Source organism: Drosophila kikkawai, chromosome 2R, assembly GCF_030179895.1.
Source record: "Drosophila kikkawai strain 14028-0561.14 chromosome 2R, DkikHiC1v2, whole genome shotgun sequence".
Lineage (NCBI taxonomy): Eukaryota > Metazoa > Arthropoda > Insecta > Diptera > Drosophilidae > Drosophila > Drosophila kikkawai.
This window is the reverse complement of record NC_091729.1, coordinates 6,369,811-6,391,577: the sequence shown is the minus strand read 5'-3', so window position 1 is coordinate 6,391,577 and position 21,767 is coordinate 6,369,811. Positions and strand designations below refer to the sequence as shown.

Below are 21,767 nucleotides of genomic sequence, written 5' to 3'. Positions count from 1 at the left end.
GACCAAAGCTCTAAAGCTACTTCTGGCCTCCTCTCCGACACGGCCATTCTGACATATACACGTCCTCAGAATGGGTCGTAAACTGAGTTGTTTATTCGAATCTCGAGAAGTATCTCTCAACGATGTCGTCTGCAGTTTATATTTGGACCCTCGAATAAGGACTTTGCTTAAAAATCCTATCAGTTTGATGCAGGCCAGAGCTCAACTTAAGCTTTTAATAGTTCGAATTCTGAAGATGGATTCGCAGGTAATAATACATATTTCAACATTATATTTATTCCGTTAATTTTTGTATGACAATTCTGAACTTCTTTGTTCATAGGAGGCACCGCGGTGTTTTAATAGTCCTGGGCCATCATCAAGCTCAAGTCCAAAGTCTGCAATCGATTGAGGAATCGAATACCTGTTCGCTTGTAACTGACTTCCTTAATTCTATTGAGGTTGCATCAGGAGACGGAGACTCAGAAGACAGCAATAGTGAACTTACCACACCGCTCAATAAGTTCCCGGCCTAAGAAGGAAAAACACATTTTTTTCTGAAAATTTAGTTTTATTCATCAATTTAGTTTTCATCTACGGCTACACACTCAGTCCAGCGCTTCTCCAACCTTTCGATGCCATTTTTGGAGAAGGCTGAACTTTTGCCCTTAAAATAGGCCTCAGTATCGGCAATCGCCTCCTCATTTTTTCGATATCTCTTGCCTTGGAGGTGCTTTTTGAGATCTGAAAAAAGCCAGTAGTCGCTGGGGGCCAAATCTGGAGAATAGGGTGCGGTCGGCAGTAGTTCGAATCTCAATTCGCTCAATTTCATCATTGTTGCCACAGACTTGTGGCACGGTGCATTATCCAGTGAAACAGCGGTTTCTTCTTTGCTATATGTGGACGTTTTTTTTCTTGATAGCTTGGTCCAGTCGATCCAGCAGCTTTATATAATATTCGCTGTTGATTGTTTTACCTTTCTCCAGGTAGTCTATAAACAAAATCTCATATGCATCCCAAAATACGGACGCCATAACCTTACCCGCCGATATTTGTGTTTTGGGACGCTTCGGACGGCTTTCACCAAATACCACCCACTCAGAAGACTGTTGACTGGATTCTGTAGTGTAGTAGTGTATCCATGTTTCGTCCATTGTTAAGTAACGGCGAAAAAAATCGGTCCCATTGCGCTTCAACATGCTTAAAAACGTCTCGGAATCATCAATGCGTTGTTGCTTTTGGTCCGGTGTTAGCAATCGCGGCACCCACTTTGAGCAGAGCTTTCTCATATCCAAATATTCATGGAATATCGCGAACACACTGCCTTCTGATATCTTTGATGCATTAGCTATCTCTTTTAATTTAAATTTGCGTTCGGCCAATACAATTTTTTGGATTTTGGCGATATTTTCTGGCGTAACTGCTGTTTTTGGGCGACCGCTAGGGTCAGCGTCTTCGGTGTCCACACGACAACGTTTAAATTCATTGTACCAGTCCTTGATGGTTGATTTTCCTGGAGAAGATTCCGGGTAATGCTTATCAAGCCAAATTTTGGCTTCTACCGTATTTTTTCCAATCAAAAAACAGTGTTTAATCAGGACACGAAATTCTTTTTTTTTCCATATTGTAGAAAAACTCAAAGGTTGTTTCACTTTAAAATTTATAACTTGAAAACACGTGGTCGCAACGTTGTAAAATTTGTACACAAAGCTTATGATAAAAGACACTATCAATAAAAAATATCGATGTTTGGTTACTACTGCCCCGTATATGTCAGGCCGGGAACTTATTGAGTGGTGTGGTATAAAGGCTGCACAGCTCGAGATTGTCAACTACAATCCAAAGCCAGTTGACTTAAATATACACATTATGGAATATTGGGAAACTAAAAAATGTACCTTACCATATTTGATTATGCTGGCAAAAGTAGTTCACGCCGTTATAGCAACTCAAGTCAGCGTGGAAAGGTCGTTTTCGACTCTTAACTTGGTGCTGACCGATTTAGGAAACAATCTTCCTGCAGATTCATTGCAAAAGCTTCTGTTTGTAAAATTAAATAAATAAAATTCTTATTTACAAATTCGTAATAGCATTTTTATACCCTTGCAGTGTATTATAATTTCAGACAGAAATTTTCAACGCAGTAAAGGTGACCTTTCCGACCCTATAAAGTATATATATTCTTGATCAGCATCAACAGACGAGTCGATCTACCCATGTTTATCTGTCTGTCCGTTTCTACGCAAACTAGTCCCTCAGTTTTAAAGCTATCTGAATGAAACCTTTCATATATTCTTCTATATACTCTATATATGTGGGAACGCGCCGAATCGGACTACTATACCATATAGTTGTTATACAAATGTTTGACAAATTTTTAGAAAAAAAAAAAATTTTAACTTAGCTGCTTTTCTATATGATATAGTTGTCAGATTTTTATAAAATTTATACCAAAACTCTGAAATAATAAAATAATCTTATATCTTAGAGTAGATGAAAATATGTTTTCCTATTATAAGATATACAGATATATTTCATTAAATTAAAACCGAAAATCTGAAATAATATAAATTGGCCATATCTCGAAAATGATGCAAAACCTGCAAGGTTATAAACATTAAAAATTTTTCGGCTTAACTAGTCGTAGATATAGCCTTTTAAGTTCCCTCTCATTAAAAGAGGTATACATCAAATATATATATTTGTTTATTGGAACAGCTCTTAAATTATATTCTACAATAAAGCGTTTGAAAATTTCAATAGTGACATTGCTTGAGGCTTTACCTTTTTGTTCGTAGAGTGTGTGCTATTTTCATTTAATCGTACTTTAAATTTGAGCGATTTTGCTTTCCTGAGGACGATAAGCTGGGCTTACAATCAGGTAGCATGTTCAGAGAATAAGGTATGCCCATACAGTTCTTAATAAAGTTACAGACGCACTGAACGTATTGTTTTGGATACTTGGTGTATATCTTAACGTGTTCTGCATCTTCAAAGCACACCGCTGATACCTCGATTCCTCGGTCGCGCCTAAGACGGATAAACTTTTCCACATCTCGGTACGGGATAACGTCGTCGCCCTTAGAATACAAAAACATCTGCGGGAACTTGTTGCTCTCGTTTTTCAGCTCGCAGAACGGACTGGGATGGATCGCAGACGAGTGTATGAACAGATTCTTGAAGGCCGCAAAGGATTCCTGGAGAACATTAGATTATAGGAAAAGCTTTGAAGAAGTCGGTAATCAACACCCACCTCCACAAACCACATAATGCTCAACGTTAGTGTTATGGCCAGCGCAGTAAGGCAGTTGCAGCGCTTCTCCCGTCCATATATGGCTATAATAGCGCGATACAAGCCCAACATTCGACGCTCGCCTGGTGCCGAGTCGAAAATCACACCGCGCACGTCTAGAGGAGACTTGTGATTGATCACGGCCAGGTTTATGTGTTGGTACAGGTAGGCTCCGCCATTGGAAAATATGTGAAAAATCAGGGGATGGGCATCGAAGTTCATGTCCTGAATGAGCTTAAGAATTTTTTCCCCGATAGGTACCATTTCAGCGCGTTTCCAAAACAATGTGTCCACCGGCGCCGTGTACCGCACTGTTATTAGGCTAACATATTACAGAGTAATATAAGTAGGTGGAGGAACTGATGAATCCTTGAACTTACCCTCTCTCCTCATAAATTTTTGAATACTTCATTAAATATCGATCCTTGCAGCCCGCCCAGCCTAGCAGTATTACAATTGGTACGTTATCTTCGCCGTTGGCGTTGGAGTTCGCCAAGTCGTTCTGCACAGAGCTCTTAGGAAACTTAATGAAGTACTCCAAGGCGTCCTCCCGATCCGGAGGGGGCCTTCGTGTGACGGTCCCCTGCCGGGTTTCAGAGTTGTGTATAGTGGCTGTTGCTGCTCCATATTGACTTGCTATATCGTCCACTGTCAGGCCATACGGATGCGATGACGGAGATGGCATCTCGACATTCAAATAGTCCTACAGAGCTGGTGTGTGCCACAATTGGGCAACTGATACTTATTATAGAAATAAAATGTCGAATTCAATTATTAGGAAAATCGTGCCTGGTTACGCAAAGCCTACAAAAATCCTACCTGTCTTTTTGTATTTTATAACCACCTCAGACGGTTTACAATTACAAATGTCAACGTATATCGCTGTGTTTCTAAGGAGACTTATTTCAAACGATTGATTTTTCAATCAGCCCAGAAATGCTCCTGCTGCAGTTGAAGGCAGCAGGAAGAAACAAGCCGCATTCCAGTGGAATCAGCCGTTCCGGCTGCCGCTTCCAATCGCAGGTGCTCTCAAATAGGTTGGACATGCGCACTGATGACTTCCCACCACGAAGTTATGTGTGACACCGACTACCTCAGAAACGTCAAAGACGGGAACAATTTATATAATAAAACTCCAAAATAATGTTGAAAATAGTTTACATCATCACCACTTAATATTTAGCGCCGTACTGAGTTTCTCTACAGCATGATAACTGGTATGCAGCAGCTCGTGACATTTGTCTGTGTGGGCCCCACCGTCCAGGAACTCACTGTACACATGCTTTGATACGTCATTGTCGGGAACGGAGTGCGGCAGCTTCTTATACAATTCCCTCAGCTCTTGGGTTAGCTCTCGCACATGCTGTCCAGTGGTTGGCCGCACCTGTGCACCTCCGTTAATACAGCCGGAGGGGCAAGCCATGACCTCCACAAAATTATAATTGGCTCCTTTACCCCGCTTTAGTTTTTGTACTAGATTCTGAATATTGCGGAAACCGTTAGCAATTGCAAACTTCAGCACCGCTTTGCCCTCTCTCTCAAGGACAATCTCGAAGAAGTCGCGATTCTTGACGGGTTTTAGTTCTAGCTCTTCGGGCGGAATGTCCTTGTTAAAAAGCTCCTTTGCAGCATATTTAAATATGTGTTCGGCGTAGCCGCCAGAAAGTGTCGACTCATGCGACCACACCATGGAGTCAGGCCTCCTATCCGACCAAGGCCAATCCAGATCTGCCGGCTCGTGCTGCGGCAAAGGGTGCTCATCCTCTGTCAACATCTGTTCAATCTCAACTGCAGAATAGGAGTATGTACATCAATCTCAGCTCATACAACACATCACAATCCCAACCTGAAGTAATTACACAGTCAACATCTCGAGACTCATTCACCTCGCTGAAGAAATCCTGTCGTGAGGACTCCAGCTTCTTGTCGTAACAGGGCATCACGGTCACATGGTAAATGCGGGACCCGGCAACATTTAACCTCTCGGCCAGGTACTGCTTCACCAAAACACCCATTATCTGCTGTGGCGATCGGGTTGTAGATAAATGTGGCAGTATGAAGTTGCCGTGTGTCTTCTCCGCGTAACACACCCAGCCCGGGCACGAGGAGCTAAGCATTGTCTGATTTTCATTTTCGCGGTAACGCTCTAAGAACTCCTGCCGGCACTCGAGCAGAGCCAGATCGTCGGCTACTTTAGTGCACAGCACATAGTCTGCACCTAAACTGCGGAAATAGCCGGAAAGGTGCCGTGCCGCATCCTCTGCTCCGATTTGATAACGATTCGCCAAACTTAATATGGGTTGTGTAGAAATGGTGAAAACGACTGTTCGTACCTTTTCGTTGTCCCTATCAATTGCTTTCAGTTTGGTGTTTTCTCTGAGCACCTTGAGCAGCTCCTCTTGGCTTTGCTGCGTAATTAACACGCCCTCGGCAGATGTTATGCAGCCGGAGCAGGCCAAACAGTCTTGAAGTGTAATTTCCACCTTCTGCAGTTTCTTCTTGCCGCTCTGAAATTCATAAGATAGATTATAAAAATATGTTTCGATTTCCAGGCTGCCTCGACCACCGACCAACCTCAGTTTCCTCATAGTAACCATTTCCTTCCACTGTGATTTTGGCCCCGGTCTTTGATTTTGTCTTATCTATTGTCACTGGCTTTATGCATTCCTGTAATAGAGACGAGACATTAGATACAAATCCCCAATTACATTAGAAACTATACTGTACTTAACCTGAGAGGGAGTAATAAAATCGTCTATATCTGTTAACTGAAGTGCACCACTAAACCTGGACATTATCACAAAGTTTTTGATTACGTTTGTATTCCAACGAAATAGAGTTATTCAAATCAGTGCTGCCGTTCTGGCGATATAAAATCTGGATTGCACAGCTGTCACAAAATTGTAGGACAAAATACATCATTTACACCCTGTTGTACTATAATATTTATTATATAAGTTTAAGCATTTAAGTACTCTGACGACGAAAATCCGCTGTAACACGTGGTTTAGCAAAATCTCTGTTTATTTGGCTCGGTAACCAGTGTGACCAAAAAAATTAAGGAAAAGCCATGAAACGCCATGAAAATACTGAACAGCTCTTTGTTGTTTGTAAAGCCTAGTACTCTGACGACGAAAATCCGCTGTCTAAATTTAGACAGCGGAATCGCTGTTTAATTTGTTACCGAACCAGTGTGACCAAAAAAATATAAAAACGCCAGGAAAGTGTACCTTTTATGGCGTTTAAGGATTTTCTTTGGTCACACTGGACAGCTGTTTGTAAACAAAAATAATATTGAAAATATTAATAAATATGTCATTAAAATTTCCTTTGTGGGTTAAATTCCATATTATGGCCTTCACATTGACAGTCCCTATCATTGCCACCTTTTTTCTTCAACTTCAACTTCCCTCCATTAGGGGTGTCTAAATATATCAAATGAATTATTTAGACAGCGCGATATCAGCTGTTTACCATCTTGATCTGGCAGCGCCATTCAATTTTCACAGGCATCATTTTCGTCGTCAGAGTACCGGCTTTTTTTATGGACTTTTTGCCATAACACGTGTTACAGCGGATTTTCTTCGTCGGAGTACTAGGTTTAAACTTCAAATCAAACACCAAGGAGAAGTGATAGAAGTGCTAGAGATCGGTAAAATTTTGTAATTCCCACAGACATGACATGTACGTTCCCCATCCGTTGAACGGAAAGGCTCATTTGTTCTCATCAATGTTCTCATTTTGTTCCGCATCCGCTGAGCATATATATTTGATGAACATATTTTGGCGATAGTTAAGAGGCAGTGTTTTGGTACAACTTTGATTTCTTTTTCTTGACAGTGAAAATTTTACAATGGAATTATGTCGAGCCAAGGCTACAAGACAGCCCTAATAAGGTCTTCCCACACACCGTCAAAGCGCATTCACCGTCTGTTGAACAAACGGTCCATAAGGTTTGCCGTTCCGAATTTTCTCAAATGGACCGCGGTTAGAACGCATTAGAATCTTACCACGATTTGTTTGGCGATAGTTAGGCGATAGTTTTTCGGTGCAACTCTGATTTCTTCTTGTTATGCTGATATGACACAGCCGCATTAATTAGAGACTTCATTAAAGATTTGACAGCGCTATAGCGTTTTACACAAGTGCGAGCAAGACGACTATATGGCGCTCTAATGCATTAGAATAATGCATTAGCTACTTCATTGGAGCGCTAATCGATAGATCTACATATTATATACTAGATACTCGATAACAAAATACGGGTTTAATGAAGAAAATTGTAATTGAAAAATGTATTAGCCAGCTCATTGACAGTATGGTCTCACAATGAGATATTTATTTTTATATAATTTCGCTGGTTTTTTTAACTGAAAAAATATTAGAAAATTAGGAAAAATAATATGTTTTGCGGTGGCAAGGTTCTTGCGCTGTAAATTTAATTTAAATTTTTTTTTTTGGTAATAATTAAAAAAATTTTAAGCATCATAGGTTAAAAACATAAATTTAAAGGATTCTGCATTTATTTATGCAAGAATACTTCGACGAGGAATTCAGAAATTCATAGTAATACGCCGCGAATGGCGGCCGTTTTTTTGTTTACCTTTTACGGACGATGTGACCGTGGTCGTATTACCAAAATAATCCAAGCAAAATTCAAGCCAAATTACACAAAATTACACATATAGTGGTCTCTTTCAAGGTTCTAATGAAGTAGCTAATTAATGAAAACTGCATTAGTGTATCATATGGGCATTAACAGTGAACATTTGACCAACACTTCGAAAAATGTAAACAAAGTTGGCAAGGAACAATTGAAAAATGAATTTTAAAATGTGGCGCCAAAGCTACAAACATGCCCAAAATAGTTGTTGGTGTTTTCTGTATATTCCTGTCCCCATGTGTCCCCAATTATTACTATTTAATATAAACCGCCTGCATCTACCTAATTTTAAAGATTTTGGATGTCTATACCACCTATAGACACTCTGCGGGGAATTTGCTCTTTGTTAGAGAAAAATCATTAGAAAAAATAAAATTCCTTGTCATTTAATTCATTTAAATTTAGTGCGGATAAATTCTGACGCAATGTATGGTTTTGCTGTTGTTAAACAGCCGAAATAGTTTATAAACTATTCAATTTACTCCCACATAGGCCGCTTCAGCCATCATTGTTTACGTTTTCATGAGCCACAGCTGATCGATCAGCTATTCGGATGCGGATGCACTTTAACGCAGCTCTGTGGGAACAGGAGTTTCACTTTTTTTAAAACTCCCAACCGTTCCTCACAAATGTGCTGTGTGTGAAGACAGTATAAAATAAAGTTGGAGAAGGCGTATTTTATTATATTATGTTTGGAAAACATCGATAACATTGCGGTTGGGACCGATGTTGGTTAACTAATTTTCTGAGAATTAAGGCAACAGAAAATCTTATGAACTATCCTGTTCAACGGATGATGGATAGATAAAGAGGCTGTTTTATGTATGCAGCATTTGTATCGAGGGTTCCGGCGTGCAGAAACTATTTTTTTATTTTTATTTTTTTTTTAAATTTTGTTGTACTCTAGCCTGCTGTAGCATTTGTGAAAAATAAGTTGTAAGTTCATGGAATTTTATAGAAAACATTTAAAAGTTTGACAAGGGATCTAAACTTTTCAACATTGCAGCCTTTTCTATTTCATTTTAAAAATCGCGGGAAGGTGAATTTGAAGTTTTCACCTATTTCAGCTCCTATAGCTGCACTGTTCTGTCGCACTCATTGCTTATGGGGCACCACAGCCTATTGCTTTCGCCTTGCACATTTTAACACCACACTTAATCAGCTGTTTACTTTCAACACATCACCAAACGACGTCAATACAGAAAATTGTATACTGCTAAAATTGCGCCTCTCCAGGTTGTCGTTTTTGTTTGACGTCACAAAGTTAAAATGCGACAATATCACGCTGCGTTCAGGCAACTAATGTGTCACAGGCAGACATCGATGATATCCTCAAGGTTTAGGTCGCAGTTGCTGATCCTGTCGTCATTCTCGGACTATACGCCCGCTCTTAGAAAATACTCAAAGTTTAGCACACACCTGTCGACGGAGCGGGCAATGGAGTTACTGTGTAACTTGGACGAAGAAGAGCGCAGCAATCTGCGCTGTGCACTGGGAAAGGTGGAGGCCGACAAGGAAAAGAAACTATACGAGAGTGAGTAATTTTTGGAATGCCTTTAATTCACTTAACAACTCATATTGGTCAATCTTAAACTGTAGCACAAATGTACATGCATACATATGTGCGTAGCTTGGGAATGGACCAGCGATGATCCAGGTTGGGGGCTGCGGTCCGGACTACATCAGTCCGTGTTTGGTGGCCTCGCTTTTAAAGCAAGCGCCGTAGGCCTCTGCGGCCTCGCAGTGGTCCTCCGGCACACTGATGCCAGCACAGGTGTCGCCGATCTCTAGGGCGAGCTTAAGCTTGGCTGGATCATCGCCTGTATACTGCTTTGCCTTCTCGTGGCCGGCCTCGGTGTCCAGCTTGCCGCTGGAGTTGAGCAGCCCGAAACTTTTCATTACACATGCCCGCAGGCATTTGCCTTCATAAGTGGATGCAGGTTGCTTCTTAACCAGATCCTGCAAGTCGCTTTGGGCAGCACCCACCTCGCCCATACAGGACTCTGCGGACTCCATTAGCTTGGCCATGGCTTCCTTCTCGTCGAAGCCGCGCACTAAAACGGCGACGCTAAAAAGCAGCACTGCTACGAAAATTGCCGGTAGCCGCTGCATGTTGCTGATGCTGAGCTAATGGTATCAGACTAAACTTGGCCTTTGCAGATGGAGGGCTTCAGCTTTTATAGCCGATTCGTGAACTCGCTGGGCTGTGAAATAATATAGTATGTCATTTTGGAAAACCTTACATTGTGAGACTAATTGCCCCGATCGGGATTGTTATTATTATTTTTTTTTTATATTCCATTTTAAGTTTCGGTGGCTGACAAACTTTAAGTAATAAGTAAAACAAAATCCGCCCCTATCGGACACGCACACACATTTGTGATGACACCACACTGGGCGGGATTTTTTTGTCCAAATTATATTGCCATTTCTGCCTCTTTAAGATATATATATGAATATTTTCAATCAGCTTCCTTAATCGATTTGTTGTAACGCATACATATTCTGCACGTTGGAGTCTTCAGCTTTAATGTTTTTGGTTAAGGTTACTATGTAGGGATTTTGTTTGATAGTTACAACAATATTAAAAAACAAGCAGGGCCTTCATTAACATTCCAATTTAATTTTACTTAAACTTTCAGATTTATTACCTTATTACCAAAAAATGTGTTGTCACCATTTATTAGCAATTAATTTCAAAATTAAAGTTTTATTAGAATGTTTCTAATCAAATATGTATTTTATAAAAATTCAAAAAGGTGCATCGTTCAACGAACAAATTTCCTAATTTTAATAATTTATTATCCTAGCGCAGCAAGTTGTAGCTCTAGTTACATAGAACTGGAAATATATACCTAATAGACTTATAACTTACTTATTACTAACAATTACCTCTTTCATACCCTTGCTGGGTATTATAATTTTAGTCAGAAGTTTGCAACGCAGTGAAGGAGACATTTCCGACCCTATAAAGTATATATATTCTTGATCATTATCAACAACCGAGTTGATCTAGCAATGTCCGTCTGTCCGTTTCTACGCAAACTAGTCCCTCAGTTTTAATGCTATCTGAATTAGACTTTGCATATAGTCTTCTATATACTCTCACTGCTATACGTATTTTCATCTACTTTGAGATATGAACTTTTTTTAATTTCCCAGAATTTCGGTTTTAATTTTATAAAAACCGAACGACTATATCATATAGCTACCGTAGAAACGATCTGTAGATGTAGAGAAAATGTAAAGCTGCGAATGTACAACTGTAATTGTAAATATTGTTTTGTGTGTGTTTTTAGAATTTATATTTATAATGTTTATTATATTAAATATTGAAATATGAAATATAGTTTTTTTATACGAGTAAACTTTTTGTTTTTTAATTTTATCAAAACCAAATTATTCTATGCTATGTATAAATATACAACTTTTATATATTTCCTTTAATTTTTTGTTCTATTATTTTTTCCAGGTTGGATCGATTCTTAAGGGGGGGGCAAGGTTAATTCGGTGCAAAAAAGGCCACTTTTCAAAAAATTATTGTGGCGGAACGGCTAAAGTTAGCTTAATGAATTAAATACCATATAATAACATAACATTTGAATAACTTTTAGTAAATTTTGTATTGAAAAATATTTAGAGGTAGAGAAGTTATAGGGAATCTCCCGAGTCGCCTCCAAAAAAAGTTGTTTTGCGGTGTACATCCTAACAGTCCACAGGATCATCCGATCTAAAAAAATTATACCTCATTCGTTAAAGGATAAGTGTCCCGAGGTATTCACGAAGCGTTTTTTTTTTGTTTAGTTTTTTTGTGATTTTTTAGGAAATTTGAAAGTCAAAAACCCGATTTTTGACTAAAAAAAACGTTATTTCTTAATTTAAAAATATATAAAAATTAAAAATTAAAAAAAGGCCGACGTGAATACCTGAGGAACTAGTTAAAGAATGTGTGTGCCAAATTTCAAATCGATCGGTTCAGTAGTTTTTCTGTAATCGTGTACACCGATTTGAAAAATTGAACTTTTCAGGAGAGCGCTTTAAACTTTGTGATTCTCATGCATTGAACACCAACCAACCTTCGTTCAACTCTGCATAACTTCGTCAATTTTCCCATGATCGATGTAAAACTTGGACACAATATTCTTAAGATATTAGGCCTTAAAAATAAAAAATAAAAAAAAAATCACGAAAAAAAAAATTAAATACCTTACCCCCCCCTTAATGATCCAATTGCAAACTGGAAGGGTATAAAAACATCTGCAAGACGTAGTTAGCTTCCTTTCTTGTTTAAGTTTATAATAGTAATATTCAAAAAGTAAAAACTAAATAAGAATTCTATATGAAGCCATTTTGAAATTGTAATGTAAACTAATTGTGCCGACTAGTCTTATACTAGTAGCTATAGAAAGAAGACCATCCACAGAGTTTCATTCAAATAGCTCTAAAGCTGAGACTAGACTGGCGACGGAAAGTGCAGTGCAGTGGCCTATAGTCCTTTGCTAGGATATGCCCCCTTCTGTCAGGCTTTGTTATTAACATCACTTTCGCTTTCCTCTACGGAAGCGGTATGTTTGTTAGCTTGAGGCATGCTTCATAGATTGATTCATCTGCTGATGCTTTCTTTTGCTGCTTTAAGCATTGCCGGAATAAATTCGTCAAGGCCCTTTTATTTTAATCAAGGGAGTCGGAGTCTATGCCCATTGAATCATTTTCATTGTGATAGCGTCTCCCATTGACGTATGTGTTTCGCTATTGGACCTCTCCAACTCCGAGTTGGCTAGTACATTTCCTGGAATTTCTAGAGATTCCTCGACGGAAATTGTTTACGTGCCGTCAGGTTTATTAATTAAGGTCGGGCTCGTGTGCCTTTGGCAAGGATCTTACTTAGCCTTGCTGGGCCTTCTTATTCCATGATTCGTTTTTGGCTTCGTACACTGCTTTATTGTGTTGTGCTTTTTTGTATGGGCCTATTCCTTGGACCCATAACTTGTGTTAAGGATTTTCGTGTTCTCTTCCTGAGTTTATTCCAGGGATCGTAACAGTTATAATTTTTATAATACAAATTATGAAATAAGAGTTATTTTACAATTATATAGATAAAATAGGAAATTAATTCTTATTATTCAAGTTTTATAAAAAAGTTGTAGAATAATTATTATTTTTCAATTTGTATATAAAAGTTGAGTTAGAACAATTATTTGCATTTTTTAAAATAATAATTAAAAATTAACATTATTCTCCAACTTTTTATTTTAAAAATTGAAAATAATAGTTACGTGTCAATTTTTATTTTCAATTTTTAAAATAAAAAAATCGCAATAACTTTTCAACGGAGCGGTATACCTTAAAGATTGGCATATATAATGATTCTACGCTTCAATACCTTTCGATTGATGTATATATTGTGGTTATTGCTTATGCATAAAAATATGCGTATACGTAATGCTTATTACATTCCCCAAACAAACAAGGATACTAAAATACCTTGGCAACAGCTCCGGTCAATTTAACATTTTAACGTTGTTTTTTAGAGAGTGTAGTTATTTTTTCCTTATCCGTAAATGGTTTTTATTATATATAAAAAAAAACAAAGTATATATTTTTTTAATATTTTATCTTTCCAGCTCAATTTTTTGGTAGTAACTTTTATTTTACTCATAACTCTTATTTGCGATCCCTGGTTTATTCAGCTCCTTAGTCCGCCACAGAGGATATTGCGTTTCTGAGCATAACACCTTACATGTCGACTTGTCGTCGATGACCATATTATCCAACAACTTGATTGTCTCGTTTACCTCCTCTAGAATCTCATTCGGTTCAGCTGGGAAGACCTTGTTCTCGGCCTTCTTTATGACATACCGGATTTTGTACTCGTTCTCTGTAGTTGCGTCAGGTACCTCTGATTTATCAGCAAAAGGAATGGCTGTCTCGTCTTCATCTCCTTCTTTGCTTTGAGGATGCACCAGTCCTCTTACGCATGTCTGGATTTTGCGTTCGCAAACATTTGAGCATCCTTGCATAGCCAGATTTCCCTTTTGTAACCGGATAAAAGCTCTGGGTCTCCTGCGTACCTCCCTGGCGCGAATCAACCTTATACTAAGGCCAGACCACGTGTTGCTAATCTTAGCAACACATTCTTCTAGAAAGCTCATCAAAGCTACCCGGTGCCCCCTGATGGTCGAAAAGTAAAAGGAGGGGATTGGACCGCCAGGCATGACAACCAACCTGCGGTCACCAAGTCAGCCAACTTGGCCTCTATCTCTCCCACTTCTCTGTCAGCAGGTGCACGTCATCATTGAGCTCATCCACCAGCGCCACAGCCAGACTCTCTTTGGCCTTCTAATTACTACAATTCTTCGCCTGCTTGACGAAGGATGCCGCTCTGGGCTGCTTTAGAGTATCCCTGGCCTTTTTAGGTGCGATATCTCGGTATCCTATATATAATTTATGATCGCCTGCTTTGCTCGGCCTGGCAAGTGCAGGACATCTTACGAACCAGGGTGCAAATCAAGAAGTTAGCTGGCACGGGTCGCGTAACATTCCTAAATTGTGGGGAGACCTGCTTAAGACTGTCCGCCAGAGCTCGCACAAATCAAATTGTTTCGCAGAGAGAACAACCAAATGGGCTGAAAAAGGCTAAAAAGGTTCTCTCGAAGATGCTGAGACTTCTTTACTTTATCTGCGATTCCGATTAACTGTAACTTGAGATCGCAAAGACATAGCCTTCCTGGAAACTCGCCCGCTTTTGAGTGGAAACAAGAAAGGAAGCTAACTTCGGCACGCCGAAGTTTGTATACCCTTGCAGATTGGTTTTCATATTTATATTATATTATATTATATATTATAAATTATAATGCCGAAAACAGACACTAAACAGAGTTTCATAACATTTTAACTATACTTATTATGTTTACAGTTTGACAGTTACAGTTTCACATTCGCAACTTTAAATTTTCTCTACATCTACGGATCGCTTCTATGGCAGCTATATGATATAGTCGTCCGAGCCGGCCTATTCCGACTGAGAGTATATAGACGACTATATGAAAAGTTTCATTCAGTTAGCTTTAAAACTGAAGGACTAGTTTGTGTAGAAACGGACAGACTGACATGGCTAGATCGACCGGCTGTTGACTGCGTTGCAAACTTCTGACGAAAATTATAATACCCTGCAAGGGTATAAAAATCGGACGACTATATCATATAGCAGTCATTTGAATGATCGTTTCTTTTTTTAACATATTTTCATCTACTGAGATATAGAAATTTTCTTTTATTTCAGAATTTCAGTTTTAATTTTTTTAATCGAACGAATGAATATATTATATATGTATATATATGTATATGTATGTATATATATTATATTATTATAGATGTAGAGAAAAATGTAATGATCTGATTGTAAAACTGTAACTGTAAAACTTATGTATAGGTAAATGTAATGAGAGTTGTTATTACTTTTTTTCAGGATAAACAAATATAATTTTTCTTCAGATATTTCAGAAACTAAATATTGTTATTTTATCGACTTAAAAATATTGACGCTCTGTATTAATATATATATTTTATATTTTATTCATTTGATCAAAATAGATATATTCTAAATTATCCAGTTGCTTACTGTAGGGGTATCTGCCGAAGTTATTTGACAGCCATATGATACAATCGGTTGAATTACATAGAACTAAAAATGAAATGACATAGTACTACTATGTACCATACGGACCGTAGTTTGACACTTGCATATATTTGATAATTTATTGATGTTCTTTGCCACAAACAATATTTCAGCCTGGGACAGGAATTGTGGATGGGAAGGAGTATCGATAATGCATCTGCTCCTGGGGTTGTTGCCTATTAGAAGTATTTTTCTTGCGATAGTCAAAGTACACAGCCACTTTATGCTAAAAGCGCTTTCTATTTGATGCATCTTTTTATACGGATTAACGTCTTAAGTTAATTGTATATACTTTCCTACACTTATTTATTAATTGATTATATTTTTCCCATTTGATTTTGTCTACATCTACATCGCTCCTGTACACTACTGATTCACAATAACCACTCTGGAACAACAAACACTCCTGTCAACCACATCATCATACTGAATCCATCGTCGTGGTGTTCGTAGGTCAGTTGGCCGTTGGCAGTTGGCGCACTCGCTTCGGACGACTATCAAACAAGCCGGCGTTGGGTCAGGTTATTGCCGGGACATTTTGTGCAGTGCCCGATGATTGGCTGAGAAGAAAATTGGGTAATGACTGAGAATCAGCAAATACTTAACCCAAAGCCCTGTGCAAGAATGTTTACTGATGACACTAACAACACTCAGCACTTGCTCTCCATTAAATTTATTGCCTTTTTCTTGTTCGCAGTTGAGTCTGCGGCACCTCCCACAGCTGGCCAGTTATACAGTAGTAAGTAATACGTTAAAAAGAATTTGATAAATACATATCCACTTCGACATTTACTTTCTTTAGTCTTTTTCGTGAATGCTGTTCCATTTATCGCTTTTGGTTTTCTTGACAACTTCATCATGATAATGGCGGTATGTATATTCTAACTTGAATCTCATTCATTAAGATGTAAAGTTAAACAAACTTTTGCTTCCTTAGGGCGAATACATTGAGTACTATTTGGGCCACTTTATCACGCTGTCAACAATGGCGGCTGCTGGTCTTGGCAACACCATAAGCGACATTCTAGGTATCACAATGGCAACATATGTCGAGAACGGCTGCCAGATATTGGGCCTCAAGCAGCCCAAGTTGACACCAGCGCAATTCGAGCTCAAGTCCAGCAAGAGATCATCCAGTTTTGTAGGTTAAACTGCAAAGCCATCGCAAAAAGCTAATTAAAAGAAAACTTCTATTCCCCAGGGTCGTATCGTCGGCATTACAGTAGGCTGTCTGCTTGGAATGTGTCCTTTGTGGTTCATGGAGGAGAAAGCCTCGGAAAAGACAGATGCGGCGACTAACTAAAAAAAGAAAACTAAGAAAGTTTGGGCTAACCTGGTCACTTAGATGCGGCATTATTGATTCATTTTAAAATCCTTATATTGCCTAAGGAGCAATTGAAATAATTTATTGTTATTTCTTATTCGTCAGTTTGTAGAATGAAAAGTGTTACTGGCTCTTATATCACAAAAAAATGTATTTGGGAAAATAGATTATTTAATTTGATTTAAACTTCCCTTAAATGTGAGTCACCAAATGGGCCAAGCTAAACTATAGAAAATTGCAATCAAGTTCTTAGAAAATCAATGTACTTAAATTCAATTTATATGTATATACGAAGTTAGTTAACAATATATGTATGTATTGAGATAAAAACAATCAATTAGTTAAGGACTGTCCTCTTACCTAGTTTCACTGAAAAGTGCCTATTAAACGTGCTTAAAAACTTGTGCCCTCCTCTACACAATTCTAACCATATCGCATTGGCTTTACTTTAAACTTAAAAACAAAATACATGTGTACTAAAAAGTAGACTACAAGAAAATTATGATGTTCCAGTTGTAGAGCTTATCCATACACAATAAATACAATTTGAATTAGCTTTAAAGAGGTATGTTTAAAAACGTTCGTTTAAAATTTATTACAGCACGCCGAGTCATTTGAATCTTTATTTGTGTGTTAAGATGTGCAATACAATAGGTCAACTATTTTAAATGAACACCAATAATGAATTGGTCACTGCATCGGTAAGCAATTGCCAAAACACAGAAGCGTTCCTTGTTTGCTGGCAGCGTATGTTCAACAAGATTCGGTTACTATTAGCTATCAAATAATTTAAATTTTCCTTCAAAGAATCGCTGCTATACTGTGATTTAATGTTGAGCCAGTAGTTTTGAGGGCTGTCCTGTAAAGAAAACAATTCGCTATCGGAATAGTTTCTTGTTAACGGTAAATATGGTACAGAGGATTTGATTAATCGGCGCGTGTACTCAGTCTCATTTGGTATTGTCTGGGTGCAATACAGCCGTTCATGTCTCAACAGTTCCTCTTTTACGTTCAGTGCATCCCAGTTTTCCATGCCCGAATGAGCGGAGACGTTATCGTTAGTATTAGCCGCTCGCTGTTGCGATGAATTTGAGACCGCTGACGGAGCTGATGCCTCCTCAAGAGTCAAAGTGGGTACCGGAGCTGAAGCCGTAACTGGTCGGCGGTGCCACATAGTGCCAGGAACCTGGCTGGCTATAAAAAAAGCACTCGCTAATGTTATAACACTTGCTGCATAGCTCAGCGCCAGAACGGAAAAGCTGTTTGCCAGGAACTTCGTCCACTCAAAGCTGGGAAGCAGTTGGATAAGCTCACTATACGTCAGCCAGCCGCGACGTAATCCCTCTCTCTCCGCCAGCGTTCTTTCCACACTGTTCAATTTTGCAAAGAAGTGTTCGTTAGAAACATATATATTCCAGTCCTGAAAACAAAGAAAAAATCGTTTAGTATCTTTGATCTTACCCCTTACAGGATATTATAATTGTAACCAGAAGTTTGCAAATCCGTCCCTATGAAGCTTATATATTCTAGATCTGCTCTAACAGCCGAGGCGATCTTGACATGTCTGTATATCCGTGAATCCGTTGCTATGCGGCCTAGAGAGACTAAGCAGGTACTATAAATGTCCGATCGGACGACTATATCATACAATTGCCTAAATAACTGTCAAAAAATTTATATAAATCGAATAGGAAAGCTAAAGAAAGTCGGGTGTGAACGACTTTGTACCTAAAGCAATGTGGGTGAAATTTGATATGGATGTTTGTTTTAAACATCTTGCGATAGAGGAACGTCACTGAAAAGCTAATTGAAAATGCCAAATTGATCTAAGTATTTTTTTTTAATTTTTTCCAACTTTTTTTTATCGCGAAAACGGCTTGCTTATGTCTTCTAGCGCTTAAGGCTTACTTATTTTCGGTATTTGAAATATATATCCTAATATTCATTTTTTTTCGTTCTCTTTTTTAGACATTGGCATTTCCAATATCGCGCACAAAACATTCGTCGCGCTCAAATTAAAAAAAAAAAAAACTAGACAGGAAACGAGTTATTTCTGATGAAAGACTTATCATAAAGCTTTTTACTAGATCTTTATTGGTGCAAAGATTAATTTTGGAGAATTTTTCAGTTCATAGATAACACAGGAACACAAAATTAAACTTTGTGAAATTTCCACGAACCATTTCAAGTTTTCCATGATATTTGGGTGCTCCTGAGTAAAAGTCCCATACAAAATTATTTTCCATCAGCTGCAGGTTCCGCGGTATACCTAAGAATACAAAAAACCTATGTTTGCCGACATTTTGAATTACGTGGCCTATATAATTGGACTTACCTTTATTATTTTTGGAAGGACCTACTCTCAATACATCACGGCACTACTAAAAAATAGTCCCAATCGTGAACTATTGCCCATGTCTTTGGAATTCGACGCCAAAGTTGAAACTCCCAAAATTTTCAACATTTCTGTGATGAAAAAACAATTCTGAGAATTAAATCTTATATGGAACTAATTTTAAATATTCATTGAATCTATTGTTCATTGTATTCTTTAATTTCGGTTTAAAGCGTTTTCATGAGGACATTTTATTGGATTTATTAAACGAATAAAACAGCTTTTTTGGTTTTATTATCTACTCCTATTTGCTGTCAAATTTCAAATAAGTCAAGGCAACCTATAAAATAGTAGTATATATGTTTCTTTTTAAATATAATATAAATTTAGTTTTATATTAAATAAAAAGGTCTTCCGAACATAACATTTTTAAGACAGCTTAGTAGCCAGCGATAATCCTTACATATTTAAGTTTAGTCAAAAAGAAAAAATGTATATTATATATAAAAAGATACATATCTACTACTATTTTATAGGTTGCCTTGACTTATTTGAAATTTGACAGCAAATAGGAGTAGATAATAAAACCAAAAAAGCTGTTTTATTCGTTTAATAAATCCAATAAAATGTCCTCATGAAAACGCTTTAAACCGAAATTAAAGAATACAATGAACAATAGATTCAATGAATATTTAAAATTAGTTCTATATAAGATTTAATTCTCAGAATTGTTTTTTCATCACAGAAATGTTGAAAATTTTGGGAGTTTCAACTTTGGCGTCGAATTCCAAAGACATGGGCAATAGTTCACGATTGGGACTATTTTTTAGTAGTGCCGTGATGTATTGAGAGTAGGTCCTTCCAAAAATAATAAAGGTAAGTCCAATTATATAGGCCACGTAATTCAAAATGTCGGCAAACATAGGTTTTTTGTATTCTTAGGTATACCGCGGAACCTGTAGGTGATGGAAAATAATTTTGTATGGGACTTTTACTCAGGAGCAGCGATGGGCACGAGATCTAACGGTTTGAGCAGCAGCTCGCTGAAAAAAAAAAAACAACAACAACCCCCAGCGTTGCGAACCGTCGCACCCACGCGACACACAGAATGTGCGAGCCGAGAAAATACACTGACAAAAACTTTTTGAGTAGATCAATATCTTCAGCCATTTTTACGTGCATTTATGTACGCCTAAAAAAAACGACTGCAAAAGAAATCCAAACTTTTTTCTTTAGTGCAGAAGTCAACGCTAGCCGCACAGTTCCCTTTAAAATTGTTCTTGTTTTTTGGACGATGTGCGAGTTCGGGTCACTTGTGTTTTGTTGTTGCAAACTCGGGATCGCGGGGATGTGCTCGCTACCTGCGCCAAAGATCAGTGTGGTTGTTTTTGTAAATCTTCACGGTTCGCTGGTCGCGAGCACTGCACTTGTGCGTCTGCAATTGTGCGACATGCTGGCGCCTCCGAAAAAAGATAACGGTTTGAGCAGCGTGAGCAAATTGAGCCACTGCGTGCCCATCGCTGCTCAGGAGCACCCAAATATCATGGAAAACTTGAAATGGTTCGTGGAAATTTTTAGCTGTGTACCTGTGTAATTGTAAAATTTAAGTGATTCGCACGGGACAAAAGACAGAAGTGGTTTTTGAGAAACTAATTTTGAACTCTTAAAATGGTTGAATTTTAATAATTACTTTTTTTGTTATTTAATTTAAAAAATGCAAATCAAATTTTAGCGTTGGTAATCGCATATTTTATTTTTTCATCTTTGCATTCTCTAAGTGATGTTAGAAATCAAATGTTTAGATGTTATTATCAAAACAAAACATGTTTTTTTTATACCCTTGCAGGTATTATAATTTTAGGCACATAAGCGGATAAACATATATATATATATATATATATACATACTTATTATATACCATCTGAAAGGTATTGATGTGTAGATTATATATATACATACATATATATTGGATCTGGCTTCTACGGATCAAAAGATATATAGATTCAATCTTTATTTTCAATTTTTAAAATAAAGTTATCGAATAATTCTTATTTTTCAATTTATATAATAAAAATTGAAAATAAAAGTTATTGCGTAATTTTTATATAAAAATTTATATTTAATAATTATGACTCATTTTTAATTATTAAAATTAATTTTAATTATTAAAAATCAATTTTTTTCATAAAAATTGAAAAAAAAAAAAATTTATCCTGTTTTTGAACTCGCAATGAAACTTTAACTTATGACAATTTTTTCAAATTTTTTTGGACTTCAATTTTTTGGGCTTCAATTTTTTTTTAACTCATAATAATTATTTGCGGTCCCTGGTTCTTAATGACCCAAATACAAACCGCAAACGTATAAAAACTTCGGCAGGCCGAAGCTTAATTTCTTGTTCTTCATTTTTCAAAACTCGACTCTCTTTGTGCAATATCTTTTAAAGGGAAAATTTAAGCGAAATACTTATATTGAAATAATAAGTCTAAACTGCTG

General features: G+C 37.5%; 6 protein-coding genes across 9 annotated transcripts in view; 1 reads left to right on the top strand and 5 right to left on the bottom strand.

The window, feature by feature from the left end:
* Positions 1 to 562: 562 nt before the first annotated feature.
* LOC138928088 (histone-lysine N-methyltransferase SETMAR-like) lies at positions 563 to 1,268 on the bottom strand. Its single transcript, XM_070284372.1, has 2 exons — positions 956 to 1,268; positions 563 to 756 (listed from the first exon to the last, which is right to left on the bottom strand). Exons 1-2 carry the CDS (start codon positions 1,266 to 1,268, stop codon positions 563 to 565), a joined length of 507 nt encoding a protein of 168 aa, XP_070140473.1.
* Positions 1,269 to 2,667: 1,399 nt separating this feature from the next.
* Positions 2,668 to 4,231, bottom strand: LOC108081473 (transmembrane protein 53). Of its 2 annotated transcripts, XM_017176670.3 has the most exons (4): positions 4,091 to 4,231; positions 3,652 to 4,012; positions 3,233 to 3,593; positions 2,668 to 3,176 (listed from the first exon to the last, which is right to left on the bottom strand). In XM_017176670.3, exons 2-4 carry the CDS (start codon positions 3,954 to 3,956, stop codon positions 2,796 to 2,798), a joined length of 1,047 nt encoding a protein of 348 aa, XP_017032159.1. In that variant the 5' UTR covers positions 3,957 to 4,012; positions 4,091 to 4,231; the 3' UTR covers positions 2,668 to 2,795. The 2 variants fall into 2 exon arrangements, with proteins under 2 accessions (XP_017032159.1, XP_017032160.1); XM_017176671.3 differs by lacking the exon at positions 4,091 to 4,231 and having other exon boundaries at positions 3,652 to 4,066.
* A 143-nt stretch (positions 4,232 to 4,374) lies between these two features.
* LOC108081472 (probable cytosolic Fe-S cluster assembly factor GL21135) lies at positions 4,375 to 6,156 on the bottom strand. Its single transcript, XM_017176668.3, has 4 exons — positions 6,004 to 6,156; positions 5,846 to 5,938; positions 5,118 to 5,778; positions 4,375 to 5,059 (listed from the first exon to the last, which is right to left on the bottom strand). Exons 1-4 carry the CDS (start codon positions 6,064 to 6,066, stop codon positions 4,437 to 4,439), a joined length of 1,440 nt encoding a protein of 479 aa, XP_017032157.1. The 5' UTR covers positions 6,067 to 6,156; the 3' UTR covers positions 4,375 to 4,436.
* A 2,826-nt stretch (positions 6,157 to 8,982) lies between these two features.
* LOC108081465 (transmembrane protein 65) lies at positions 8,983 to 17,504 on the top strand. Of its 2 annotated transcripts, XM_017176658.3 has the most exons (6): positions 8,994 to 9,468; positions 16,066 to 16,188; positions 16,310 to 16,351; positions 16,415 to 16,482; positions 16,550 to 16,753; positions 16,814 to 17,504. In XM_017176658.3, exons 1-6 carry the CDS (start codon positions 9,204 to 9,206, stop codon positions 16,913 to 16,915), a joined length of 804 nt encoding a protein of 267 aa, XP_017032147.1. In that variant the 5' UTR covers positions 8,994 to 9,203; the 3' UTR covers positions 16,916 to 17,504. The 2 variants fall into 2 exon arrangements, with proteins under 2 accessions (XP_041632793.1, XP_017032147.1); XM_041776859.2 differs by lacking the exon at positions 16,066 to 16,188 and having other exon boundaries at positions 8,983 to 9,468; positions 16,814 to 17,101.
* Positions 9,474 to 10,092, bottom strand: Obp28a (Odorant-binding protein 28a). The gene has a single exon (XM_017176659.3). The coding sequence runs from the start codon at positions 10,044 to 10,046 to the stop codon at positions 9,612 to 9,614; it is 435 nt and encodes a 144-aa protein (XP_017032148.1). The 5' UTR covers positions 10,047 to 10,092; the 3' UTR covers positions 9,474 to 9,611.
* LOC108081464 (protein CNPPD1) overlaps positions 17,488 to 21,767 on the bottom strand; it is a 31,458-nt gene continuing 27,178 nt past the window's right edge. For both annotated transcript variants that reach the window (XM_070283558.1, XM_017176654.2), the window contains one exon: positions 17,488 to 18,356. In XM_070283558.1, coding sequence (XP_070139659.1) covers positions 17,601 to 18,356 — 756 coding nt within the window. In that variant the 3' untranslated portion in view covers positions 17,488 to 17,600. The remainder of the gene's footprint in view (positions 18,357 to 21,767) is intronic.

Coding starts and splice junctions, on each gene's coding strand:
- LOC108081465 (XM_017176658.3), top strand. CDS start 9,204: ATGCGACAATATCACGCTGCGTTCAGGCAACTAATGTGTCACAGGCAG. Junction 16,189..16,309: donor TTGGCTGAGAAGAAAATTGG/GTAATGACTGAG, acceptor TCTTGTTCGCAG/TTGAGTCTGCGGCACCTCCC. Junction 16,483..16,549: donor ACTTCATCATGATAATGGCG/GTATGTATATTC, acceptor TTGCTTCCTTAG/GGCGAATACATTGAGTACTA.
- LOC108081473 (XM_017176670.3), bottom strand. CDS start 3,956: ATGCCATCTCCGTCATCGCATCCGTATGGCCTGACAGTGGACGATATA. Junction 3,594..3,651: donor AAAATTTATGAGGAGAGAGG/GTAAGTTCAAGG, acceptor GTAATATGTTAG/CCTAATAACAGTGCGGTACA. Junction 3,177..3,232: donor GCATTATGTGGTTTGTGGAG/GTGGGTGTTGAT, acceptor AATGTTCTCCAG/GAATCCTTTGCGGCCTTCAA.
- LOC108081472 (XM_017176668.3), bottom strand. CDS start 6,066: ATGTCCAGGTTTAGTGGTGCACTTCAGTTAACAGATATAGACGATTTT. Junction 5,779..5,845: donor GTTACTATGAGGAAACTGAG/GTTGGTCGGTGG, acceptor TATGAATTTCAG/AGCGGCAAGAAGAAACTGCA. Junction 5,060..5,117: donor TGACTGTGTAATTACTTCAG/GTTGGGATTGTG, acceptor CCTATTCTGCAG/TTGAGATTGAACAGATGTTG.
- LOC138928088 (XM_070284372.1), bottom strand. CDS start 1,268: ATGAGAAAGCTCTGCTCAAAGTGGGTGCCGCGATTGCTAACACCGGAC. Junction 757..955: donor TATAGACTACCTGGAGAAAG/GTAAAACAATCA, acceptor CCTATTCTCCAG/ATTTGGCCCCCAGCGACTAC.
- Obp28a (XM_017176659.3), bottom strand. CDS start 10,046: ATGCAGCGGCTACCGGCAATTTTCGTAGCAGTGCTGCTTTTTAGCGTC.